The sequence below is a fragment of the Notolabrus celidotus genome, chromosome 1 (assembly GCF_009762535.1).
Source record: "Notolabrus celidotus isolate fNotCel1 chromosome 1, fNotCel1.pri, whole genome shotgun sequence".
NCBI classification, from domain to species: domain Eukaryota; kingdom Metazoa; phylum Chordata; class Actinopteri; order Labriformes; family Labridae; genus Notolabrus; species Notolabrus celidotus.
The window spans coordinates 26,370,172-26,396,229 of NC_048272.1; the positions used below are offsets into that span (position 1 = coordinate 26,370,172).

The following is a 26,058-nucleotide window of genomic DNA, read 5'->3' on the forward strand; positions in this document are numbered from 1 at the left end:
ACATTCAAAATATTTTCTCTCTTCTGTCACCAGAACATGTGCAATGCTAATATCTGTTTGTATGTGTACACTGAGCATGCTTCTTTTTTTCATACAGATCTGCTGCTTTCTATCCTGACCATGAGCTCAGAAACAAAACAAGAGGTGATTTCTCCGGAGAAACAATGAGCTGAACGTTTCATGTGAGCCTCAACGTCTTTCCATTACGGTGGATAAAAAAGAAGAGTGTGGATCAGAACAAGAGGCTCGTATCAAATCAGGCCTGGAAAAGCCAATTACACTGACAATAATCTCTTGCTGTACTGCTGCCGGCATGTCTCGCCATACAAAGCAACAAATACCTGCAACACAGAGAGTGTGGGGGGAGGGACTGAGCGGAGGACAGGACATTTAAACAGATTAAGTATGTTTGTGAATGTTTGCTTATTAGGCTGCACAGTCAGTAAAGAAAGAGCCACATTTAGGAAACCTGTGTCTTTGGGACTTTCAGAAATTTGCAGGCTGTCTTATGAATGAAAAGCAGGATTCTGCTTATCTATTTATTTTTTAACCATTTATGAAAGTGAACAATAAAAACATAGACCGGTCAAAGAAAATCCCCACTGCTGTTGTTGCCGGTGTCATACACACTGTTTGATGGAGGCTGAGAGCAAAAGGAAACTTGTGGAGAGGAGCCGGCATCTCCTACGACCCTGGCAAAAACCCACGGGGCAGCAACAAGAGAGAGTGCAAAAAGGTTGTTGGGTTTGAGACTAACATCAAAAGGTTAATGTGAGTCCTTAAGAGCCGTGGGCCATGTTGGAACAAATGGTTGTTTCAGGAGCCTGGGTGCAAGCATGTAATCTCCAAAACAACGGGATGCATGAACGGATACTGAACAGCGCAGTTAACAAGCTCAAAGAATAAAACCTACAGCAATCTAATCCCAGCAGTCTTATCCATCTTTCTTATCTGTGAATCTATCCTCAGAGTTATAAAGGGAAAGAAACATCAATGCTCACTTCAAATGTTGAGATGTGAGGTCAAGTCCTCTGTTCCTCAGACTGATATATGATGTATTCCAACACATTTCTGTTTTAAGTTTAAGATTGACTTTAAAGTAATGCTTATTTTAAAGGAAGTGACTAATCCTTTAAGAAAGTCAAAGCAGAAGAAAACTATCAGTGTGTTGAAATTCCAAAATTTAGTTTGATAAGCTGTATTCACACATGCACAAAATTTTCCCCAATTTTTGAGTTGGGCTGCATGTCTCGGCTGAAGTTTTCATCCTGACTTTGCGCCTTTAATTATTCTTGCCTGTTTCCTTGTAAAATGTTTGTGTGACGTCAGGGTGAGCTGATGTAAGAACGCAGCAGAAATGTTTTGAGGGCAGGGTGATAAATGTTTATATCATGCGCACAGTGCAAAAAAAATGCTACGTAGCAGCATTAATACAAACATTCAAGGTTGGAGAAGTAGAGCTGTTTATAAGACGAGAACAGCAAATATATCTTCATTTTACATGTACGTCTGATGTTAATGAGAATACTGTTATCATAGCATAGGTCTCCCATCATGTTGTAAGCATTACACTTTGGGCTTCCATAGTGTGTGCTTATGGTGTCATGTCCTGCCTCCCGGGACTCATCTCCCTCTAGACAGACAGAGAAGACGTGTGAACAAGCAAGTCAGGAACGAGCCCTCCTCCATGTCACACCTAAAACACGTATTTGATACCTCAGGCTTGTATTTATGTCATCTCTGTGGTGTGAAATAGAGTTGGTGAATAAAGTTATAACAAATCTGTATCCAGCGTTGATAGTGGCTGACATTGTTTTGACACAGCTTTGTATCAACTTTTACAGCTCGGACTCCCAGCTCTCTCTAGATGTATTCAACCCTGGATTTGAGGCTTCATCCATCAAAGAACAAACATCTTATTAAATAAACCAAGGAATACTCCCTTTCTGATGCAGCTTTTCTGTATGACAACATAGTCATTGCAGGCCACAGAGTGGTTTTAAGACAGGACATTAAATAGATGTTATTCACAAAAAAATGTAAATAAAAATAGTTTGCTAGATGGGATGTACTAAGTTGTTTAAAAGACATCAGTGATCTGTTCTTTTCTGATTTGTAAATATTGCTAACAATGACTGACTTACTAATATTCAATCATTTTTAACTTTAATCAAAGCTGCTGATGGTAACCTATTTTTGTATGTCAGGTTGATCAAGAGACAAATACGAGGTTTGATTGGGTACAGAGAGGGAATTAGCTTTTAAAGTAAAAGCAAGGGTACATTTAGTATTCTATAAAGTACCAAATAGTATAAAAAGTCACTTTTTTAAAATGGTAGCAGTCAATGATTGTCCAACTGATATGTTTAGTGTCACATCTTTATGTTAAACAACAAATAGTCCATTCAGATCTACATTTGAATACATTTATCTTGTGAATGTTGTTTTGTTCTTATAAAGATGACATTGCTTTACCAAATAAAATCAGAGGATGATTTAAGCCATCCATCATCCATCCAGTTTCTATACCGCTTTATCCCATTCAGGGTCGCAGGGGACTGGATCCTATCCCAGCTGTCATGGATGAGAGGTAGGCTACACTCAAGAAGGACGTCAGTCTATCACAAGACTTACACGTCGACACAATTCACGCATACACCAATCACGCGCACACCAAACAGACAACATTTTAGAGTCAACAATTGGCCTGACAAAGCATTTGGCGAGGACTTCTGAGTACTCAGTAAGGACCCATTGTGTGCTCAAGAAAACATGCAAACGCCACACAGAAAGGCTCCTGTCTGACTGGGATTTGAAACCAGAAACCCTCTTTCTGTGAGGCAATATCACTAAACCATCGCTACGCTGTGTAGACCTCCATTTAATTGTTGCTAATCTGAGTTACATTCATTCATGCATCTCATTCAATGATATTTTTCTATCTCACTCAATGACGATGATGATGATGAGCCAGGAGTACTTTTGTCTCCTGTTTTAGTCTTTTGATAGTCTTTTGAATTCTGACTGTCTTGTGTGGTTTCATGTTATTGTTTTTGTAATTGAGTGTCAAACTGATGTCATCATCTTCTGCAAAACAAATCTACCTACAGGTACAAATAAAGTCACCTGAACTTGAGCTAAACCTGATTTTAAAAAATGACTCGTTTAAAAAGACAAGCTTCAGTTTATTATCCATTTACGTTTGTTCATTTCTACTTTGGAATCTGGTCTGGTTTTCTAAATTATGGTGTCTGGGCATATCATTTAAACATGACAAGTTCAAAAAAACAGTACGAACTGAGCCTAAACATTTAGATTGTTTTGTCTGGGTTGCTTACATTGAGGCTATCAGTAGTGTTGCTTTCAGTAGTCACTCCAGTATATATTAATAATTGAATTATTTTTCCTGAGTTACTTAAAGAACGGCAGTCCAACAAAAATTTCTACAGTGAATATGTCACGTAACAATGAGAAACACAGGAGTTAATGATGTGCCTCCACACTTTGAATTAACTCTATTCAGAGAGAAGAGAAAAAGAAACGTTTTCCAGCTTTTAATGTGTTAGTTTATTGGCACTCAACACTTTTACTGCTAATTGCTCTGCAATGGCACTCACAGCTATGATTGCAATTAACCCTTGTTTCAATGATGCTGTTTTTAAACCCCAACAATCAACAGTAAAATAACACCCACATTAATATCCCTGGAGGACAGGGAAGGGCACCGCGTTTGTTGTGTCAGTACATGGCTCAGAGAGCCAAAATGATCTCATCAATTGTGTGTTTGAATGGCTTCACATTAATCCTCCAACATGTGCACACATAAGCGTCAGGGGAGCGTGAAATGAGGGGGGTCTAACAGTCACGCTTCCATCGTAATGTCTCTATGCACTGGACATGTCTGTCTGACTGTGATGTTGATACTCCCTCAGGTCCTGGACCACAAACAAGATGGAGAGATGGAGAATGGACAGGTGGCAAAGGGTGGAGCGATGAGGCAGATGGTTTGGATGGAAGGAATCTCCATTTAGAATACCAAGAAGACTGAGAAAGCCAGCTTTAAGAACAACTCTGGCCAATAACAGCAGGCTGTGGTAAAAAATGGGCCGTTATTGTGGGTTACTGATCCTGACTATGTTGAAACTAGTGAACACAACAGGACCATTGCTTTCATGGAACGGTATTTATAGCCGGAGAAATCGTGGGTTAATGTACTGCCAAGCTGAGGGTTTAAGTTGGTTTTAATTTATTCTCTGGATGCCTCTTGATTACCACTGAGAGATGTGACTTGCTAAAAGATCAGGAACTGCTGTCACATGACACCCAGAGTGGTAATCATTCGTTTTACAATCTGGACCTCCTAAACTATGCGGTGGACGAAGTATTTCAGTTTTCCGTATCACTCATTTAAGAGGATAAACCGTCAGCCAGCTCCTATGGAGAATAAATGAAGCCCCCCCCTTTTTATGCCATGCCCTTCCTCAGAGTGCTCTACTTCACAAGGTCGCTCAATCACACACGGCCCCCCTCCCTGTGGCATCCAAAGACCCTATCTGATCGCTGGTTGGCTCCCCTTGGCCCCATGGTGTGAACCAGGTGCTGTGATGACAAAACGCTCCTGGCAGCAATAAGAGAACAGAGAGAGCAGAGCTCAATTAGCCCGTGCTCCAATCCCAGATCCTCTATTGATTTCCCACAGATGAGGAATGGCAGACAGGAGAAAGCTCAATCAGACATGCCCATGGGACCTGTCTGTGTGTATGTGTAGGAGAGTATGTGTGTGTGAGTGTGCAGTGCAGTGTTGTGAGGATCAACAGGGGATGAATTGGTGCTGAGACAAGGAACCGCGATGGGGTGAATACATTAGTAATCCCAGTCTTTATGCACACATGATGGTTAAGTAATAGTGTTGTCTGCTGGGGGTGCAGAGGAAGACGACACAGGTCTTTAATAGCATGCTGTGAAGACCTACCCCCGATCAAATGGAGGAGGAGACAGACAAGACATTAGTTCCTGAAGGGCAATCAATCTGACATGTCATCAGCTCCATGGTGCATCTCTGGACATTTCCTTCACTTCCTCAAATTAACCTTCACAAGAGGAATGATAGGTGGACTGTTACAGTATGGAGTCTGACAAGCCATTTTTCCTGCACTGACTGGCTCTAGCCTTCCTCTTGGTGCAAAATGTACATTTTACTCAATGTAGTATGCAGAGACACAGACAGTGCATGGGTTATTGAATAATGGGTCTTCAGAGAAACGGGAATGTATGTTTGAAAGATAGAGAGCACTTTCATTTCTTATTATGATCGCCATGTCCAATGTACAACTATTCAAGGTTAGAGGTCTGGAACTTCACAGGACTCAATGCAACTAGAAATGGAGGGTATGCACATGATGTCATGATTCATGGAAGTCACTGCAGTTACACCTACGGAGTGGCAGAAGGTCCATGTTGCCCGGTCAGGAGCAGGAGTTTGTCCAAGAGTTTGGGCTTTAAAGCTGGAGTGGGACTGTTATTTTGATACATTTTTATCAATCACTAGCAAAAGCTATGTATACATCGATAGGGAGTAATACACAAAGTGATTTAACACTGAGATGAGAATCTCAGTTGTCTGTGTCAGCAGCTAGACTGCAATAAGTTTGTCCAATCGTTCATTCGCCACCGAGCGCAATGATTGGCTGACCGGCCGGATGACCTGTGACCTGCCGAAAGACCACACCTCCTGTTTACAGGAGTGCGCATGACCTGATTGAGATCGTCATCAACAGGCTGTTCACTAACACAGAACACCTGATAAACATGTCAGAGAGAGAGAAACCAACAATTTTAGCCCAACTTCTGCCCTCAAGTTCTGCCGCTACACAGAGCAAGAAGAAGAAGACTGTGATGGAAAAGGAGACGACTTAAAAACGCTGGATGAAGATACAAACACAAGTCAATATTCGGGATGCATTTCAGCGACAGCTTAATGATTTGAAGGGGTCTCTAAAGCGACGCCATGGTTGCTGATTTTCTACTGGACAGGTAATCATGTCATTTCTTTTGTCTTTGTGTTCATGGTTTTATTCATCTATGAGACAGCTAGCGATAACTTCGGCTAATGCTAGCGGCTGGCTAACAGCTTGTAGCTATGTTTATAGAGACCTGTATACAGTCTGTTAGCTGCTAGCTCTTCTGATATCTTTATCAGACCTGTGTACAGTCTGTTAGCTGGTAGCTCTTCTGTTGCTCTTTATCAGACCTGTGTACAGTCTGTTAGCTGGTAGCTCTTCTGTTGCTCTGTATCAGACCTGTATACAGACTGTTAGCTGCTAGCTCTTCTGTTGTTCTTTATCAGACCTGTATGCAGACTGTTAGCTGCTAGCTCTTCTGTTGCTCTGTATCAGCATGAATGGGATGTTGTATAAAGTCTACATGCTGTCTTGTCTGTGTTTTCATAGCAACGAGAAGGAAACATCGACGCCCACACCGTTAAAACACGGGACGCAGAGGCTTGCGTGAGCTGGGGGGGATGCCCAAGAAGAGAACCAGGAGGCCGGATGATCCACGCCAACATGTTTACCTTCAACAGCCATTATTTTTATTTCTGTAATAAATACATTTTCTAATAAAAGTAAATGTAAACAACTCTTGATATTGCAATTATTTGTTTATAATGTTGTATGTTTACTTGATATGGATTTATTATTTTGCAATTTGAAGAGAGAAGGCCAGTTTAAATTTAAAGATTTAATTTAACAAATGTATACACAGCACACTCAAGTATTTTTTTACATGAAGATAAATATAAAATATATACAAAGGAACTAAAGGGTCGCCATAAAAGTATTGTAGTAATCATGTCATAGTTTCATTCACTCCTAACTGAAACCTTTATACTGTCCATGTGGATCTGGGTAAGGGTCACAGATTTTCCAGATACAGCACAAGGTATTACAACTCTATGACCTGCACCAAGTGCTCCATGCTGCCAACAACAACCTGTCTGTGCAGCATGGCGGAACTTTCTGTTGCTGTCCCCAGGATCTGGAGCTCGTCCCCGGTCGTTTGTCTCCCTCTCGCTCGTCTGGCTCTGCCTTGCACTCGACCCCGGCCTCGTCCTCTCCGACCTGAGGTGCTTGGCTCAGGATCGTAATCAGCAGTCATCATGAGAGCTCTAACAAGCACAAAAAACAGTCAATATGTTGTAGTTCCAACACGAAAGTGAAGACGGTCAACAATGGTGAATGCTAATAAATATATAGGCACTGTAGCCGTCTAGTAACTATACATCATGAAATGCTAAATCAAAATAAACATGGCTATCCAGGAGTTATTAGCCCGGAAGGCAGCAACAACTTACTCTAGCTGTATTCAGATGATAAAAACAAACACACGTAAAGCTAACATGCAGGCTATGCTGTGCATTCTAACTAATTACATTATTTTTTAATGTGGTAATATAAGCGGTTTACTTACATGGGAGTCAGACATGTTTTCCTTCCATGAACATAAAGTAAATCGCTCGCCTCTCCACAGCCAGCTATCGTGACGTCATCATCCAGCTGTAGTCTGCACAGCGCGTTCATGTGTTTGGAGGCGTGTCCCTCCCCTCTCCCCTCTCCCTACAGGCTGCCCGAAGGCGGGGGAGGGCTCTGTTCGGCTGTGTGCTTTCAAAATCAAGCTAACTGCTGCGGCTTTCTCAGGATGTCCTACTCCAGCTTTAATTAGACTAGAGGGTTTTATTTTCAGTAATTATTTCTGGACAATGTCCTCTGCAGGGACTAAAGATCCTCAACAGAACCAATATGTAGATAAAAAAGTCTGGTATCGTCATATTACATCAATGAAACCACAGAATGATACCATGCAAACACAGTAACACATACTGTATACACCACAAATCAACACAACAACATTTCTGCAGATCACACATGCAGTAAAAGAACAGATGAGGGTGCAACGGCTATGGATCCTGAACATTTTCACTAAAGAACTAATCGGGTGGCGGTGACAGTTCGTTAGATTGTAAATCAATATAATCATTTGCAAACTTTCCTGGAGCATCCCTCCCTTTCTTGATTTGCACCTGCAGTGCTGTTGTTTTTTAAATATTCACCATCACTTCTCATTATTTCAGTTTGACTGAAGCAGGCCAAACAGCCAGTGATTGTTTTTATACAATAGTAGCATTAAATGTCAAATGTTTTTCTCGAGGTTGCTCAGAGCCTGAAGTAGAGGGCCCGAGTTAACAGAGAAAGTTAAAGAAAATGGATCACTATCATTCAGCCAAACAGCTGGATCCCCTCACCCTGACTGTGTGTCAATTTGATTCAGTTTCACCTCCACCAGTGACCAAAACCAGGCTTTTGTATGCCCTTAGGCTTTTGTGCAATCCCCTGGCTACAAAATCAGGAACATTCCATGTCAGGAAATCTGACTTCTAGTTGTGAATTTCAATGTACCGCTGTGTCTTTTGTAAATAGTAGGGATCTCAGTCAATTCCAAGAGACCTCAGTTTAAGCAGGTGTATTGGTTTCACTCTGATTTTCGTCGTTTCCACTATTGAAGGCAGCCATGTATAAGTGTGTTCTGTAAATGAGTCCAGCTGAGGAGGCATGTACTGCTGGGAAAGTGACATTAGAGCATATAGTCAATAAAATGAATGAAACGCATGCCTGTAAGTGTGTCACAGTTCATCTTACACACATCCACAACTCTGCAGCACAACTCTCCTTACTTGCCCATGTCTGTGCTCTTTGTATCTCTTGTATGATGACAGCCAAAATTAAATCTTCATAACCCAGGTCGGGCTCATCATTGACTTTTCCATTGAGAAATCTAAATTCATTTATTCATAGCAAAAGTGTAACTCATATCCAGAGAAATAAAGCTGTAAGGAAAGGTGTAATGTTGCTGCTGTGATGTCTACATGACAATCCACAGATCATTTTCACTGCCTATTTTTACAGAGAACTGTGAGTTTTGAGTGGAAAATAGAGGAGACAACAATGTGCTCCTGAAGCCCTGTCCAAGGTGGGTTTCACCTGTTGGCTGGGATCAAATGAAAAGTTGAGTTTGGTTGAAAGAAATGCACTGCTCAGTTAGACTGTGTGTTCTAACAGTTTACTGAAATAGGTTAACCTGTTTCTTTTAATTGAGGTAATTTTATATCAAAGGAATTCAGTCAAAATCAAAGCACTAATCTAAAAGGGTCATGACAACCTTCTGTAAATGGCATCACAAAATCAACGCTCAGAATATCATCAGCTCATAAAGGAGTCTGATTTCACAAGGAAATCACTTGAAATGCCTTTCTGACTCTGTGCAGCTGCTTCCAGTGCTATAAGTGGAAAAAAAAACCAAGGGCCATTACTCCCTTTATTCACTTGTTGGAGTGTCTATCAGTGCAGCCAGTATCAGTAAGTCAGTATTATGTTCCAAATTCTACCATTAATAAAAGATAAAAGACAAAAAAGACAAAATGGGACCTGTGTCATCATCCAGCTCTTTGTCCTTTTTGTGCCCTTTAGCTGCTAGGCCAACATCTTCCATCGTCTTCTTTTTACTCAGATTTTCACATTTATACAACACTGTAGAAATGTACAAGTTCACATGAATCTGGTGTCACTCTCAAGTGAGCATCATGTAACACCCATGAAAGGATCAAAGTGTTGTTAAGTGCTCCATAGAGGTGCAACGGATCATCGTTGGAGCAGAGGAACTTGAAAAACCTCCTGCATCTTTTAAGTCACATGTATGGGAGCATTTTGGTTTCCCTGTGAAATACAGTGAATGCTGAATGTGTTTGAGCAATGTTATGAAATTCCGTCGCGCACCCACTAGACCAGAGGATGTCAATACGCGGCCCGCGGCCCGCATCCGGCCGCCTATTGTGGCCCCCGAACTGTTATTCCTTCACTCTGCCTTTTGGTCGGGTCACCGCGTGTTCACCGGGACTTGTCTCCATGTCAACAATACGCAGACAGGCTGTTACTGAGTCCACTGCTGTGAGTGCAAGTTTAACTTTCACTTTCGTTTATGGAGCAGTTCACATATTGGCACTTTGCCAGCTCTAGGACCCTAGAATGCACAAAAACGGTGTGTTCACAGTTTGCAGCTCAAAGAAGTGGACGGTGAAAACCAGCGATTGAAAGAAGAATGGAGTGAAACTTTTGAAGTTCCTCTGCTCCTTCACTTGCCATGCCATGCCATGAAATGCAGTGAATGAGGCAGGACTGGCCCACAGATAGGGTGCTTTGCACATGCAGTAAAATTTAAAGTTTACAAGTGTTTTACAAAATAATGGAGGACAAAGTTATATTTGTCTTGTTTTCTTTCTTTCTTTCTATTTTTTTAGCTGATCCGAAAAATGATCCGATCCGTGACTCAGAACCGTGATCCGATCCGAACCGTGGGTTTTTTGATCCGTTGCACCCCTATGCTCCATAGGTAATGTACTGTAATATCAGGTGCAATTATGAATCAACAGCAGAAACTATAATATGACAAGGACAGGAAAACTGACTGACAGCTCGTAAGAAGTCATGGTACGTAAAAAAAACCCTGTTAGCCAAGGGGTTAAATTTTGAAGTTGCAGTACTGCATACTGGAGCATACCAGCCCACTTAAAGCACCGACATCTAAAGATGCTTTGATTCATTTCCCATCTCCTTTTTGTTCAAACAACATCTGTGGGATTGAGCTCAGAGGACTGACAGTTACATCAAGACAGTTGGAGTTTTTTTAATATATTCAGTCTTTACAAAAAGTAGAATAAAAACTAAAGACAGTGCATTTCAGGTAGTGATCTTGATTAAAGCAGGCAAGGAAACAACCCCTTTTGCAGGGCATGCCAAATATACAAGCTTTTGTCATCTTGGTTATGTTCAAAAAGTTTGACAGAAGTTAAAACTGGACCAAAGTTATCTGGAGGTCGTTATTTCAGTTTTTATCTATGATCCAGGAAATGCTTATCCGTCTAATTTTGCATTTGATTTTCAAAACTAAACTGTTTTGGATCAAAGTGATCAAGATACAAACTTTTTAAAATAACCTTATCTGGATTATCAGTGCGATACTAATGAGATGAGACAGCAAAATACATTCTTTGACAACAGGGGCTTGCCACGGTTAATTTAAATCAAATATCCTAGGTTTGGTATTGACAAGTATTTGATAGATTTATATAGGAGGACAGAATATTTTTTTTTGGATTCTGTCATCGCAATGTACAAAGTAACAGGCCATTTAAAGTGACCAATTAACCCGAAAAGCCTGTCTTTGGACTATTGAAGAAAGCCCAAGCACCTGGAGAGAACCCACACATGCACAGAGAGTACATGCACACTCCACACAGAAAGGCCCCAGCCTAGATTTGAACCTCCAACCACACGTAGTGAACTGACAGCAGTAACCACTGTAGCCCCTTATTACCAGGTCTTTTGTCTTTTGAAAAACCCATTGTCAAAATGTGATCCAACAGCAGTAATCAAATGAGATTACCTTCAAACAACTGGGCCCAGGGTATGATCATAACCTTGCTCTCAAGCTAACACTATACAAACAATAGCAGGAATGAGCCTTTTGTACAAACAGCCAAGTGTTTCCGAGAGTAATAAGGATAGTGAGAGCAAGTCAAGATGAATTGATTAAGCAGGCATTAATATGTAATCTTTTATAAAGAAACCCAGACACTCTGAGGAACAAAATGCAAAAAGCTAGAGAGCCATGAAAGCAAGCATTAATGATAAATAAAGAATAAGATCAGAATACATTTCTGCCATGTAACAGTTCAGATACAGTCACTAAATGAAAATCTACACAAAAACACAACATCAGTACAAACAGCTAATTGAGCATAGAACAAAAGTTGAACCAATCTAAATTAACTTAGGGGTAGATATTAAGTTATACACTATGAAAAGCTCCACATACGACCGGCTTAATTTGCCTTTAGAATGGTTTGTGGATAGCTTTTTTATTCCCTGCTGTCGTATAAACACTACACCACAAAGAGCTTGTATAAATCTTACTTCAGGGAGTACCCTCCAAAACACTCAACACCTGCTGTCACAGGAGTAATGACTTAAGCGTGTAGTCCCAGTAGGCTTGTTCATAGAATATATTAAAAAGAGAAATGTGACAAACAAGAACATAATACATCTAAATCCAAAACTGTAACTTCCTCTCAACTACAGTCCCGCTTTCAAACACGAGACGCTGTGTGAAATATAAATAGAAACCGAATGTGATGATTCTAAAACATTATTTAACTGAAATAACACAAGGACACCATATCAGACTGAAAATGTATGTGGTTTGGAACATTATATGCCCTTATTAAATTTGCTAGCACCTCAAGCCACAACAGTTGGGACAGACTCTTGTTGCCACAATGTGTCATCATCTCTTCTTTTAACAAACCTATGAAAGCTTTGAGGAACTTGGGAGACATAGTGCTGTCATTTTGAAAGTGGAATTCTTCCAATGCTTGCTTGATATAGGATTTCAGCTTCTCAACAGTTTGGAGTCTTGTCGTATTTTACATTTCATGCATCAGACATTTTCAGTGGGTGACATGTTGGGTCTGCAGGCAGGCCAATTTAGCACCCAGACTGTCTGCTGCTGTAATGTGTGCAGATTGTGGCTTTGCATTGTCTTGCTAAATAAGCAAGGCCTTCACTGATAAAGACGAGTACAGGGCAGCATTCTGTATGCTGCTCCAAAACCTGTATATATCAAGCAGCATTAATGGTGCAGGTTACTCATGCCATGCCATGCGCTCTAATGCACCCCCAACACCATCAAGGGTGCTGGCTGCCAATAGTAAGTGCATGGTCCCACATCTCTTTAGCCCAGAGGAGGCAGAATCCATGATTTCCAGACAGAATTTCTCATCTTCACTCATCAGACCAGTTTGCCCTGGCTGCCTATCTGGAACTGGTTTATTGTATGATTTTGTATTTGCATGGTGTAGTTCAAACTAGGATACATTTTGTGAAAGCAATGATGCTGTGTTAGCAGAAGATGGTTTTGAAAGCCTGGGCCTGATGTCCATTACAGAATAGTGCCTGTTTTTGTGTAGTGTTGTCTAAGGGAAATTCATGTCCATTCAATGGTGGTTTTTAGCCTAGTCCTCTCAGAGACTTTTAAAGATATACTGTACTGTAGACGATGAATATCCCACACATTGTCATTTTACATGGAGAAACATTAGTCTTACATTGAGCAATAATTGTCAGCGCAGTCTTTCACAGAATGGTGAACCTTTTCCAAAATGCGCTTTAGAAACACTCCCTAGGAGGCTCTTTTATACTCAGTCAAGTTAATAACTTGCTGCTGGTAAAGCTAGGGTTGGTAGTCACGGAAAACTAGCATGAATTCAATGTAGAATTTCTCAGGACTCCGTCTAAGATTTACTCCGGCTGTAGATAGTGGCTTTTTGTCGCTCTTTTTTAAGAAAACATTATGTATTGATTGCCATCGAGAAAGAAAGATTATTTTAACCAGTATAACAAAGTGTATCTAAATCTGACTACCAACCCCAGCTTTAACCTGATGAACTGCGAGATGTTCTATCAAGCAAAACATGTCTGGAGCAAACACACCAGATCAACTGATTGGCTCACTCTCCAGGTTCCCAGAGTTAATTCTGAGCTGGGTAGATCTGCCTTTTTGCATTTTTGTACCATCTGCTTGGAACTCACTTCAAAACACTTTAGAAATGAATGCAATGGTTTCTTTTAATAATTTTAATCTGATTGTACCTGTTTTCACTGACTTTGTGTAACATTACTTTCAACTGTTGTCTGTTTTAATTGATCATCATTCTTTCAGGATAATATATAATATTTGCTTGTCATGCATTTTAATGTTTCTTTATATGCTCGTCGTCATTGTAAATGAGGGCTTGCTCTCAATGATTTCGAGTTTAAATAAAGATAATAATAAAATCTTCTATTTTAGTACATCGCAATTTGTCAAGCCTTGTGACCATGTTGTCCAAATTTACTAAAACATGTTGCTGGCATCAAATTGAAAATGGGCATATCATTTTACAAACACACTTTAAATTTCTCAGTTCCAACATCAGATATGTTATCTTTGTGTTTAAATAAAATATGGGTTTCAATGTTTTGCAAAACCACCACATTCTGTCCCAACTTTTGGGATTGCTAAGAAACGGACGAGAGCTTTATGTCTCTCAACCAATAAGTTCCCTTTGATTCGTGGTCTCTGGTTCGTGGAACAAAGGTCTTGACTTGTCAAGTGCCTACACAGAGAGGCTACGTACATGGCTCTAATGGAACACACTCCCACACAGTAAGAACTTGAACTGTCTATGTGTAAGTGCACACAGAGCAGCAATACCGCATAAGGCTCTGGTAGAAGACATTTCAGGACTAACACAGGGTCAGTAAAGTCTATAACATAAGTACTCACATTGCTGTAGTGTACTCAAGCACAAAAGATCTCATGATATAAAAATCCACCGTACATCTGTCAGTGAAGCAGGATTTTAATGCTCAGTAAGCAAATCTACAAGAAAGCCATTATATGGAGGCAGAGCTTTTCCTTTTATAATGGGAAAACCAATACAATGACCTGCGCTGTATATAAGTGAAAAATTGCCAAGAGTGCCACTTCTCCCTTAAAGCACTCAAACCCACATGCTCTCTGCCTGTAGCAAGCACTGTTCACTCTTTCTGTGGCCTGGCCCCAAAATGGCAAGCCCCAGTGCGTTGGCTGTACTAAGTACTCATCCCTCCATGGCTGGCCCTCTATTAGTACTCGTGTACAATTCTGTAAGCTGGGAATGAACTCCATTACAGCTGTAGCTTGTTTTCTCCCTTTCTCCCTGTTCCCAACAGCTTTGCATTTCTTGTGTTGATAACACAGGGAGCCGGCATTTCCCAAAGGCCCTTAGCTGCAGGCAGAAAGGTGATTACTTTCCCTCCAAAATAACACACCATGGGGCTCTCACATCGCAGGTGACTCCTGTGATTAAAAGTTGTTGTTTCCCTGGGGGGGCCTGCATATGTGTGCAGATGTGGGTGCAACGATACAAGCATGTATTTGCACCTATTTGCACTTCTGCACAGTGACTGAATGAGCTGTGTGCTTTCTATCACAAGCCATGTGTTGCAGCACCCCATGGACACAACCCTGTGAAATAGGGCTCTTGTTCTTTCTTCTTGTGCTTCTTGAACACAGGGTGGTGCACTTTTCACAATGCATGTCTCTGGGTCACCTGGCTTTGACTGCAGCCACTGCCTTTCAGTGACTCCATAGGTCTACATGTTGAAGCTCATTAGACATGGGCTCAGACATCTCCATATAGGGATGAGAAAAGGCAGTGCCAGGGCTCCTGCAGGATTTAGCTCGCAGGCATGAAACTGGGGAAAGCTATTCACATTGACTCTAACAGGATTTAGCGAGATGAAAAGCTACAGGGAAGGAAAGAGAGATACAAAGGAGCAAGTAGACTAAGGGGAAGATGGAGTAGAAATGCAAAGAGGAAGGAACTGCATTAAGCAATAGTTAGAAGACAGACTGGCAGGAGGACACACTGGAGTGCAACTATTCAGGTTAGTATCTTCATGCAAGTATCTCTGAATTACAGCAATTAAGATGTTTTCAAAAAAAGGTGAGGTGTTAGCCCTGATACAGCTTCCCCTATAGTGGGGAAATGGGACTTGGAGCTCATCAGGCTCAAGTGACACTGTAGCAAGGAGGAGAGTGGTTAAAGAGGGATTGCAGGTGAGTCACTGAGCTGGAGGAAGGCAAATAATATTTAGTTATGCTCAAGGGCCACGGGAGGATATGCACAATATCATACAATGAAGAATAAAACATACACAAACACTCTCAGGTGAGGCCTCAGCTTCCCAACAGCATGATTATGCAACAACAATAACACATGCATATGAACACACCTCCATATTTGCCCAGAAGGCAGGACACCATGCTGAACTAATGCTAATGTGCCATCTGTGCCTCATTTACCTGAACTTGCATGCTATAGCCTTAACAATGCAGCAGCACAGATCAACAGGCCTACAGGTAATGCACCTGCAAGCTTCCATACACACTACCTGTACGCAAAACGCACAGTATAGGAGGGTCTCAATATGAGAGTTTGTGATCATATGTTAATATGACAGTATTTTCCAGAAGTACTCCACATTTCCTACTCCACTTTCCGAACCTGCTTATCTTTATTTGCCCTTTACATTGCTTTGTTTATACTTATTTTTCTTACAAACACGAGGCAATTCATTCTTAACTTAGGACAGGAGATTGACTCCTTGCCAGCACCATCAGTAGAACAAATTGTTATTCTGTGAGAGGAAAAGACTCAATGCACTCTCTGTAAATACTGTACACAGTCTCCAGATTCCATATCTCCCAAATACTCTCACCAGAAACTGCTGAATATAGTTATCAACTGGATACACATTTTAAAGACCTTAAGTTTGGTAGATTGGTTGCTTTGAGGAACAGTAATCTCAAACTGAAAATGCTCTGATTTAAAACGTACCAAGTATGGAGGTATATGATTAAGCATTCACGTCTAAAAGGGAAAATAAATTAGTTTTTTTTAATATACCATATACGTTTTTTTTAAAATGCTGTCAAAATAATTCAAAGTTTGATTAAGATATAGTTTTAGAAATGCTATTTTTATGTAATATTATATTTTTTTAGTTGTAGAAATTTGCAGGGACACATAAAGGGAATATCCTATCATTACATATCATTCTGAAAATACAATTTGCTTTCATTTTGTTATTAACAAGTAGGAATGCACCGATCATACTTTTTGGATCCTGATATCGATATCGATATCGATATCGATATCGATACCTGGGCTTTGGTATCTGCCGATACGAGCCGAGCCAATCCTGGTATTGATTTAACAATCTCTATTCCTTAATGTGAGGATAGAATCATGTTTTGGCAACTTCAGGCTTTTCTGACTTGATGGTGAACTGTACCTGGGTTACAAGTGCTAAATAAACCAGAGGCTGGAATCCCTTTATTTCAAGGATCCAGAACAATTACATGCAATAACCTGTCCGTTTTTTCAGACTTTGAATCCATTAATAGAAGGTTTCTTGCTTCTTTGCAGTAGGCTACAACTGATGTAAACTTCCTCCTTTGGGCTTCCATTATAATTTTCAGCACAATTCCCATCCGTCAAAACATTACCGCTGCACATGTTGCAAGTTTCCGGCGGAGTTGTTAGAAAAAGAAGCATGCACCTAAACTGCAGAGCCTCCGTAGTTATCCTCCATCAAGCCAGCTGAAGCAAGCTGACAGGAGACTAAAAATGGCGTCACCGGTGTGGATGTTTTCACTGTTTCAGGCTATGATCATATTAATGTTATTTGTAAAACATTTCCACAAGTATTTGAGAGGAGGAGAAAGTATTTGAGAGGAGGAGAAAGTATTTGAGGAGGGGAGAAAGTATTTGAGAGGAGGAGAAAGTATTTGAGAGGAGGACAAAGTCTACAAGTTTTAACATGATGAATGAATGGCAATGAAGATGTAAAAGAAGAAGTACGAAGCTGCAGTAGCACCAGCAAGAATTAGGACCTATAAAATGTCATGTCGTATAGTGAGTGTTGTATAGTGCTGATTCCAGAACTGTGGAAAGTTAATCAGAGACAACCCAAAGCTAAAGCTAATCATGAAAAAAACACTGGATTTACAGGGCTTAATGATCCACCAGAACAGTATCCTGAGTCGCTGCAACACTGCAGACGTAAGTAAGATGTGATTTCTACATATATTCACAGTCTGGTCAAAACCAACGTCATTGAAAGTAGTTTATCACTGATATATGGACTTCTGACATTAAGTCCAGTACGTATGCTTGGTTCGACGACCTATATGTGTGCGTATGTGGGTGTGTGTGTGTGTAAATATATATTGGTAATCTTATTGGTGTCGGTCATAAGGAGCAGGTTACTATCAGTTATCCGTACCCACTCAAAAAAAAAACATATCCTCCCGCACCCATCTTCTTTTTTTTTTTATTACAATCTATAATCTATAGTGGTTTGATACAATCGAGGCCTCAACACAGACAAACATGACGAGAATGGAGGTCTTTAAAAAAATGTCATCCTTCACTTTAGCTCGTAAAGAATTACTTTAAAATGCCCAAAGCCCTGAGAACAAAATGGCTGTCGAGTTGGTCAAAACATCCATCTTCCACTTTCTTTACAACACAGGCACAAGGCAATAACAAGGTTATTTGGCTGTTGGTATTTGTTGCCTTCTTTTGCTTTGTGCCTAAAGGTGATGTGAGGGAAACCTCAATAAATTCAGCCATTCTGTCAACAAACTCTTCTTTACGTGCATATGAAGAAAGTGGAGCTATTATTTCAGCATGAAAAATAATATGTCCCTGCTTAAAAAGCCCGGGGCTGAAATTCAGACAGAGCTGAATGGTCTACTACACCAGCTGAGCTACATAACATCTCACATGTTTAACACACTCACGGCTTCAAACTACTTTATGATTCTCTTTCTTGGTCCAATCATTTCATTTGACTTCTTTTCTTTCTTCTATGTAATTTCTACTTCACATACAGTATTCCTATTGTATCTGGTTCTTCTCCTCTGTTCTTTTAGGGAATAATAATGTTTTAGGTAATGAATGCTGTAAGGGTAGATACTGAAGAAGTGAGCCAACGAGAAAAGGAAGGCTTTGTCATCTCAGTCTCCGTCTCTCTTATTCAGAGCCAGCAGTACACTCACAACACTTCCACACCTCTCAGCACAATGAGCCTGAGACATCAAAGGGGAGACCAGGAGGGAGAAGACGGAGAGAGGGAGACAAAAGCGTAAAAAAGAGTCTGACAGGAAAAAAACAGACCCCATATACCTGTTTTTGTGGAAATGTATGGCATCATTACAGCAGGGTCTTTCCCTCGCATGAGCGCTGAATGCACTTCTGTCTTTTCCACAGTGTATAAACAACGGTAATGGTCCTAGTAAACAGTCACAGTGGTCTCTAATATAAAGCAAATATTCATGTATGCAGCAGAACATTGATGGCCCTCCCTACAGCTGCTATCAAGTCATTTATGCAGTGCCATTGGAAATCAGCATCATCATAGCATATGCTATTGAAACTAATAGCTGAAAGAAGAAGGAATGAATCAAAACAAGTAAAACATTCCATCTGGGACTTCAAACAGGGAACAAATTGGCAACAAAAGGTTCCATATTAGGAAGCCATAAGCACTGATTGCCTTGATATCAAAGACGAATAGAAAGAGCAACACTCTTGAAAACTGTCTGACACATGGAATCAATAAGTTTTACCTTGTCATCGCCTAAGGCCTCATTTTAATTTCAATTTCTGCACATATTTTTGAGCCAGGAATGGTAATTTGTGAAAAAGGGAAAAAAAAAAACTAAATGCAAATGAGACGCTGACTCCCTCGCTCTTATTGTGAAATGATTAACATTCTCTCCAAAGATCAGAGCAGGTTTCTCAAGCTCCCCTGGTTGAAATGCTAATGGTGCTTCCAACCCAGTTTAATGTCAACCCTATTCTACTTTTTTCCCTGTTAGGGAGGAGCTCCCTGTCTCTATTTCCATACACAGCAGCAGGAGGGACAGACAGCAGGCTTACTCCCCATCTGGATCTGGGGAATCAGCCCAAGACAGAAAGAGAAGGAGGAACAGGAGGTGGGTGGAGGAGGATCCTCTTGTCCATGCGGGAGTGTGTTTTTTTTGGAGGGGAGAGCAATGAATGCAGACTGTAAAACCTTATTTTGCCTCTGTAGAATTCCACCTCATTTTAAAAGGGTTCAATAATAACCGACGGTGGCCCCATACCAGGAGAGAGTGACAGGTCTTTGTAGTTTTTCCTCTCCCCTATTGATCGCATTTCTTTTTTATCCACCATATTAATTTTTATTTTCCCGTACAGACCATTGGGTTGAATTCACATGAGACCAAACAGAATCTACACACAGCAGAAATCTGAGTGAGGCAATGCATCACCTGCTGGGGTGTTATGTTGGTAGGTTTTTAAAATTCATCTGTAAAAGGTGTGCAACTGTGGTCTATTCAACGCTGTGAAATAAATACGAGGCAGTACTTTTTAAAAAATACATCTATTTCCAGGGCCTCACTCCTACACTCAGTCATATGAAACATCGACAACTGAGTATTAGATTGGAACAAAAATGAGCTCTACAGAGATGTAATGCTGACAGGAAATCTATTTGAGAAGGAGACTATCACACTTCTAATCACTTTATCTCCATTGTTTTTGGAGTTTTGAATCAAGAAAGCCTGTGTTATTCTGGAAATGTTAAAAAATAGATTTGTTTCATCAAGGGCAATGTAAGACGCCACCTATTTTGAAGTGTGCAGACAAGTGATCAATGATGCAAATATGTGGTTCATGTTGGCAACTCCCACATAGATATTTCTTACTAGCATGAAGCACATATTTTTAGAGATTTCCAGCCAGTTTAAATGAACTAATGACATGGGATGCTAAAAAAAGGACGATAACTCATATTGTATCAAATGTCATTCTGTATGCTGCACAACTAAGCCCTGCCAGAGATGCTAACACAGAGTCAACCAGAGATCAGTCCAGGGATGTGGGAGTGACAGCAGTGGGGGAATTAGCGGTGCGAAGACTGTCAACACACAATCAGCGCTGGAGTATCGTTACAAGGCTCATGTTGTTCAGTTTGGAGTCATTAGCTTTCCGAACATAGCGCTGAATCACTTGAAAAACTGCCCCAGCTGCCACTCATCCCGAACTTCAAGACTTCAAGAAACATGCTTTTAGTTACATTTATTTTGTACACAACTTGCATATGAGCCTGTGCTGCGTGTGTAATAACGAGTCATTGAAGATAATCAGCAGAGAACGGAGAGGTGACTGTCATACTTCTGCCACAGAAAATGAAGGCATATAATAATCAAGCAGCCTCTCACACTCTCCCAGTGAAACATGGACATACGCCAAGGTCCTTCATCTAATGAGTGCTGTTGTGTCAGTGACAAAGTGCTAACTAAGTAGACAGCATTTCATGAGAGTGCTCTGACAAGATACATGACTGCAAGATCAAAGACAAATCAACAGGTGGTTCTCTTTGAGGAACTCTAGAACATAAGAAGCCAATTTGGCTTGATGTACTCAGTTGTAATATGAAGTGTTACAAACTAAAGCACACAGTTTCTTAAAAGTTCCCGCCTACCTTTGGGTCAGCAGTGAGCAGCTTAAAGGCCTCATACACCTGCCTCTCTTGGACTCCTCCCCCAAGGTCCAGGAAGTTGGCTGGCTTTCCTCCATGCAGGTCGATGATGTCACATGTTGCCATGGCCAAACCGGCTCCATTCACTGTAAGAATTCACTTTGTCAGGTTAACTTGTACGCAAAATTTACACTAAGATACAGAGATTATTATAATGGTACACGTATTAAGGCCCAAGGATGTTGCCTCTGGAGAGCGGTGTTTCCATCATTTTCCATACATGGGCAGAATGGCCAGGTATATTTGAGGCTCACTGAGAATATTTGGCAGCCAATTTTGGCTTTTAAACTCTTTTTCTTTATCCAAGAAAAACACATTTTGTCATTGAAGATGTTGACCATAGATATTGGTTTGCATTTTCATGACTGAAATGAGAACACTCAAATTGTAAGAAAAGAAAAAGAAATACTGAAAATATTGACCATATCTGTTCATAAAAGGCATGACGAATAGAGCTGAGAGGAAAGTTGGCTCTGTTCACACCAAAAGTTAGATGACTTATATGCAGCAAGTGCCCTGGGTATAAACTCTCATAGCGTCATGCAACGTCAGCGAACAGTGTGACTCCACTTTAATAGTTTGACATTCAGAGTTTTGCCTCTGTTGACTTACAGCTTAGTGCCAAAGCCTCAAATTATCCCCGTTTGGGGATATCTTGGAGAGCATTTTAGTGAAATGTGTCACATTTCTGATCAACTCTAAAAGATCAACAATTAACAGTCCAGTGTGTCAGTCACCAGAGGCACAGTAAGATCAAGTCAGGTCTCAGTGTCCTTCATTCATTGCTCTGTTTTGTTCAAATGTTTGTTCAAATGTTCATTGCACTTTACTTGAAGTTCAAAAAAATATATAGGTATAGTAGCCAAATAAAATCTAAGATAGGAAGCCTAAATATTTCAAATTTTTGGAGGGGGCATGGGAGTTTGCCCAACCAGTCCACATGTGCTTTGTGGACCTGGAGAAGGCTTACGACCGTATCCCCCGAGGTATCCTTTGGAGGGTGCTCCGGGAATATGGGGTGGATGGCCTGTTGCTACGGGCCATTCAGTCTCTGTATTGTCGGAGCCAGAGTCTGTTTCGCATTGCCGGCAGTAAGTCGAATTCGTTCCCGGTGGGGGTTGGACTCCACCAGGGCTGCCCTTTGTCACCGGTTCTGTGCATAACTTTTATGGACTGAATTTCTAGGCGCAGCCAAGTGGCGGGGGGTTTCCGGTTCGGTGGCCTTGGGATTCCGTCTCTTCTTTGCAGATGATGTCGTCCTATTGGCTTCATCGAGCGGTGACCTCCAGCTAGCGCTGGGATGGTTTGCAGCTGAGTGTGAAGCAGTGGGGATGGGGATCAGCACCTCCAAGTCTGAGGCCATGGTGCTCAGTCGGAAAAGGGTGGCCTGCCCTCTCCGGGTCAGAGGGGAGTCTTTGCCCCAGGCAGAGGAGTTCAAGTATCTCGGGGTCTTGTTCACGAGTGAGGGGAAAAGGGAGTGGGAGATTGACAGACGGATCGAGGCGGCGTCTGCAGTGATGCGGGCGCTGTACCGGTCTGACGTGGTGAAGAGAGAGCTGAGCCAGAAGGCAAAGCTCTCAATTTACCGGTCAATCTACGTTCCGACCCTCACCTATGGTCACGAGCTGTGGGTAGTGACCGAAAGAACGAGATCGCGAATACAAGCGGCCGAAATGAGCTTTCTCCGCAGGGTGGCTGGGCTCAGCCTTAGAGATAGGGTCAGGAGCTCAGACATCCGGGAGAGGCTCAAAGTAGAGCCGCTGCTCCTCCGGATCGAGAGGAGCCAGATGAGGTGGTTCGGGCATCTGGTTAGGATGCCTCCCGGGCGTCTCCCTGGGGAGGTGTTTCGGGCATGTCCGACTGGGAGGAGGCCACGGGAAGGCCCAGGACACGATGGCGAGACTATGTCTCTCAGCTGGCATGGGAGCGCCTCAGTATCCTCCCAGAAGAGCTGATGGAAGTGGCTGGGGAGAGGAGTGTCTGGGCTTCCCTGCTGAGACTGCTGCCCCCGCGACCCGGATAAGCGGAAGAAGATGGATGGATGGATGGATCCTTCCCTTGTAAGCACTGACTGAAGTTGTGACCTCTATTTTCTAATTTAAAAAAACTATATTAAAAGACCCCTGCCAATCTGTCCTCATGTCAGGGCTTTGGGGCCCATTAGGGGCCATGTGGTAGAGGAGGTAGTTTCAGCATTATCATTATCTGACTATAACTCACAAAAATAGAGCCTGAGTCTGCTGAAGGTGACACTGCTTTTTGGGTTGTGGTGGCCGCTGAGGGCCATGTGGTGGGTTATATAAGTTATCAGGGGGGCATGATGGCATAACTGGGATGATGGTTATTCTTTTCATTAGAGCACAAGTATAGAGTATAAAGATCTGTATGCGGTGCCAAAGTCATATTGCTTGCTGGTTTGGTCATTCATATGTGATAACTGGCAAGATGAAAACATAAAACACTTCTGTTTTTTGGACCACTTGCTAAAACATAATGCTGATAAGTACACTCATCTAAGCAAACACACATCTACAGATAACGGTAACACAGACTGCCTCATTTATGCAGTGAAAGACGTGAGGTGTAGGTGTATGTGCGGGGGAGAGAAAGCTTAAGGAGGCTATTTAGGCATTGTGATTGTGATTAAAACTATATTCAGTTGTATCATAGGCAGCTCAAATCTTTAATCAAGAAACTATCTCCTAAATTACTAAAGTTTCTTTTGAAATATTTTTGAAAGACAAACCGGGCGCTACCACAGTTATACATTATAATTCTGTGGAAAACACTGCAATGACACTCATGGTATACAAGTGTTTTTATCTTCTTTAACATAAACATTGCCTTAAAGAGAGCCAATGCACAATGTATTAAAATATATGTAAAATGTTGAGTATAATGAAGCGAAATCCAGCCAAGTCTAGGTTGAGGTCCTTATTCAGAAACTGAGACAAAAGTCCTTGAGAGGAAAGTTTGAAGCCTGCAGCTATGAGTTGATTAAAAAACATTTTCAGTCAGTGAAGGAAAGATGACATGTACTGTAAAAAAAAAACACAAAAGAATCCAGCAGTAAATTGTCTACCACAGAAGTGCAAATAGCTGAAAAAAATGTCACACTTAAGAAGTGAATCGCCTGGAAATCTTCTAATCAGTAACATTCAATGCTTCAAGTCGAGCAACACAGAGAAAATTTGATTATGACTCGTCTCTCGACTTCAGAGGAAAAGCGTTGATTAAAAGAGGTTCTGCTACGCTTTTTTGCGGTCTGTGTCATCATTTAGCCGACTGCCAGCTCGGCTACCCTGCTGAGTTGTGCAGGAGCCAAGTGCACAAAAAAATGTCTTACCTCATTTGGTTTAGCCAAGCTGAACTTGTGTCCTGGCAAGCACCACGACCAAGGTCTCAATAAAAGGGAAATTCGCTTTAACAGCTGTCACTTTGGTGGCTTACTGAGCTCTCAAGGAAGCTGCAGGGCCTTAAAAGCTGTTGTTACTTTAAGAGAGGCTGGGAGCTGGGGATGCAGAGAGTGTGTGTGTATATTGGTGGGGGGGTAGTGCTAACAGACAACTAATGTGTTTATGAGGCTACGGGGTAAGGAGCGAGAGCACCTGTTAGTGCGGCTGTACACTGTAAAAGCTTTGATTTATGACAAGAGAGGGGGCCTTTAATGAGAATGCTAACAATCTGGCTCACTGGAGACTTTCTGGGCGGATTATAGCTAATTAGAACGCATTGGTTACGGCAGCATTCCTTCTGGAGTGCTCAGAAAGCTGCTTGTAACATGGACTGGGGGAAGAACGAGGCTGCTTTTACTTTGACTAAGTTTTAACTGTGTCCGAGCTTTTTACTTATGAGACTTAAGAGAGGTGTTAAAGCCGTATGCCAGGAGGGGTTCGCTTACAGAGTAATTCATTTAACAGCTGATGTGTGTGTGTGTGTGTGTGTGTGTGTGTGTGTGTGTGTGTGTGTGTGTGTGTGTGTGTGTGTGTGTGTGTGTGTACATGCACGCGTGCGTTGGAATGAAATATGATACATGGTTTTGTATCCGTACCAAAGCAGGCAATGTTTCCATCCAGTCCGATATATTTGAGGTCCCACTTGGCTGCCTCCATCTCTGTGGGGTCGCTCTCAGTCATGTCGTCCATGGCAAACACAGCTTTCTGACGGAACTCAGCGTTGTCATCAAAGTTGATCTTAGCATCAAAGCAAACCACTGGAGGGATAAAGAGATGACAAAGACAGAGTTAGGAATAAAGACAGCAACAGTGGAAGCACAGAAGTCAGAGAGAAGGAGATAGCAGGCGAGGGAAAAGGGAAGCGAAAGATGACTTCATACATAAAAAGCAGACTAATTATTATTTCTGAAACCTGAAACTAATGAACTAAGGGCTGTCCCCTCTGCCTCGTGGTCTTAATTATTGCAGAGGTTGCCTCCATGAGAGATGGGTTTTTGACACTGCCTCTAAGGGATAGACCATTATAGTAAATGTACACTTCCTTTACACTTCAAAGAGAGCACATTTCAAAGAGAGCACACTCATGAAACTACCTGAAAAAGAAAAAAAAAAAAGGTTAAGAATGTCATAAATTAGATGAAGGGCTTTTTAGTGCAAAACACTTTAAAAGCGTCTTTAAGGGAAAGTTTGGCTTTCATGCTGAGACGACTGAGATGAGAAGATTGAGACCACTTTACTCTCACGTCTACTTTGTTAACTATACAGCACCTTCAGAGCTCACTACAGAGGAACTAAAGATGTTTCTGTTGAGA

The 26,058-nt window shown here is 41.4% G+C and overlaps 1 protein-coding gene and 1 long non-coding RNA gene across 2 annotated transcripts in view; one reads left to right on the plus strand and one right to left on the minus strand.

Annotated features, from left to right (window-relative positions):
* Positions 1 to 26,058, minus strand: part of suclg2 (succinate-CoA ligase GDP-forming subunit beta) — a 137,667-nt gene that overhangs the window by 39,163 nt on the left and 72,446 nt on the right. Inside the window, exons 8-9 of the mRNA XM_034690705.1 lie at positions 25,342 to 25,503; positions 21,234 to 21,376 (exon numbers count right to left, since the gene is read on the minus strand). Coding sequence (XP_034546596.1) covers positions 21,234 to 21,376; positions 25,342 to 25,503 — 305 coding nt within the window. The remainder of the gene's footprint in view (positions 1 to 21,233; positions 21,377 to 25,341; positions 25,504 to 26,058) is intronic.
* Positions 5,996 to 6,633, plus strand: LOC117817912. Its single transcript, XR_004632260.1, has 2 exons — positions 5,996 to 6,033; positions 6,450 to 6,633. It is a non-coding gene; the product is annotated as an uncharacterized LOC117817912 (long non-coding RNA).